Source organism: Orycteropus afer, unplaced genomic scaffold, assembly GCF_000298275.1.
Source record: "Orycteropus afer afer isolate SDZICR_OR568_19922 unplaced genomic scaffold, OryAfe1.0 scaffold00666, whole genome shotgun sequence".
Taxonomy (NCBI): Eukaryota; Metazoa; Chordata; class Mammalia; order Tubulidentata; family Orycteropodidae; genus Orycteropus; species Orycteropus afer.
Genome location: NW_006922253.1, coordinates 906,334 through 907,854, shown reverse-complemented (window position 1 = coordinate 907,854; position 1,521 = coordinate 906,334). Strand labels below are relative to the sequence as shown.

General features: G+C 39.4%; 1 protein-coding gene across 1 annotated transcript in view; it reads right to left on the bottom strand.

The window, feature by feature from the left end:
- Window positions 1-1,521, bottom strand: part of LOC103210912 (olfactory receptor 4C11-like) — a 6,998-nt gene that overhangs the window by 4,189 nt on the left and 1,288 nt on the right. The window contains exon 2 of the mRNA XM_007956825.2: window positions 1,045-1,519. Within this exon, the coding sequence (XP_007955016.2) occupies window positions 1,045-1,519 (475 nt within the window). The remainder of the gene's footprint in view (window positions 1-1,044; window positions 1,520-1,521) is intronic.

Genomic DNA, 1,521 nt, shown 5'->3' with positions numbered 1-1,521 from the left:
AGCAGCCATCATCTGACTTGCTGATTTGGGTTCACCAACCTCGGTGAGTTGGGAGAATCCTCTAGACCTATCCACAGACCTGGGACTTGTCAGGATGCCAGCCTCCCAGCCTCCACCATCATGAGGTGAGCTGTTTCCTTGGGAGTTTGTGAGTTCTGTGAGACGTTGCAGCAAAATATGTAACCCTAGGACTCATCTGCCAGTTTCTCATACTTTGGTGGCTTGTGTGTTGCTGTGAGGCTGGAGGCTATGCCACTGGCATTTCAAAAACCACAGGGTCACCCACGGTGGACAGTTTTCAGTGGAGCTTCCAGACTAAGACAGACTTGGAAGAAGGCAGAGGCCATCAACTTTTCAAAGAATTGGCCAGTGAAAACCTTATGAATAGGAGTGAAGCACTGTCTGATACAGCACTGAAAAAACCTTATGAATAGCCCTGAAACTTTGTCAAATATAGTGCCTGAACATGAGCACCTCAGCTCAGAAGGGACTCAAAATACAAATGGGGAAGAGCTGCCTCCTTCCTCCAAGTACAGTCGACCGTAAGGACACAGATGAAGTAAAGCTTTTGGGACCTCCATTTGCTGATGTGGACCAACTCAAAATGAGTGGAAACAGATGCAAACATCCATTAATAATCAGAACATGAAATGTACAAAGTATGAATCTAGGAAAATTGGAAGTTGTCAAAAATGAAATGATGGTTATAAGCCTTAAGTAATTAAATTTTAAAGCAACCCTCCCATAATAAGAAATGTGTGTATATAATCAACATATGCATATATACGATCAATATCTATATGTAATCAATATCTATATAATCAATACATACATAATAAATATATATATATAATCAACATATATAAAAATGCGATATATATACACACATGTATATGTACATGTATTCATACATATATATGTATATATAGTTTCCTGATAGGAATATTTTATGTTTCCATGTAAGACAAAAAGAAAAATAAACTAAGATATTAACCAAGTATAAATTAATTCCATCATATTTTATTTATCAACAGAAGTCATAATTTGCGACACCACAACTTTCTCATGGCATTTTTCACTTCTGCATTCCTCAGTGTATAGATCAGAGGGTTCAGCAAGGGTGTCCCAATTGTGTAAAACACAGACACCATCTTGTCCACTGAAAATGTGGTTTGTGGGCATGTGTATATGAATATACGTGGACCAAAAAATATGACAACCACAATGAAATGGGTGGTGCAGGTGGACAGAGCTTTTCGCCTTCCTTCTGCACTGTGGTTTCTCAGGGAGTACAAAATAACAACATACGACATAAGCAAGACTATGAAACTTACCATGCTTATGGTCCCACTATTGGACACAACTAGCAAATTTATCACATAAGTGTCCATGCAGGCAAGTAGCATCAATGGTTGCACATCACAGAAGTAGTGGTCAATCACATTGGGACCACAAAAGGGCAATTGCAAAGCTAGGGACATCTGTGTTGAAGAATGGATACCAGATCCCACCCAGGCCAGA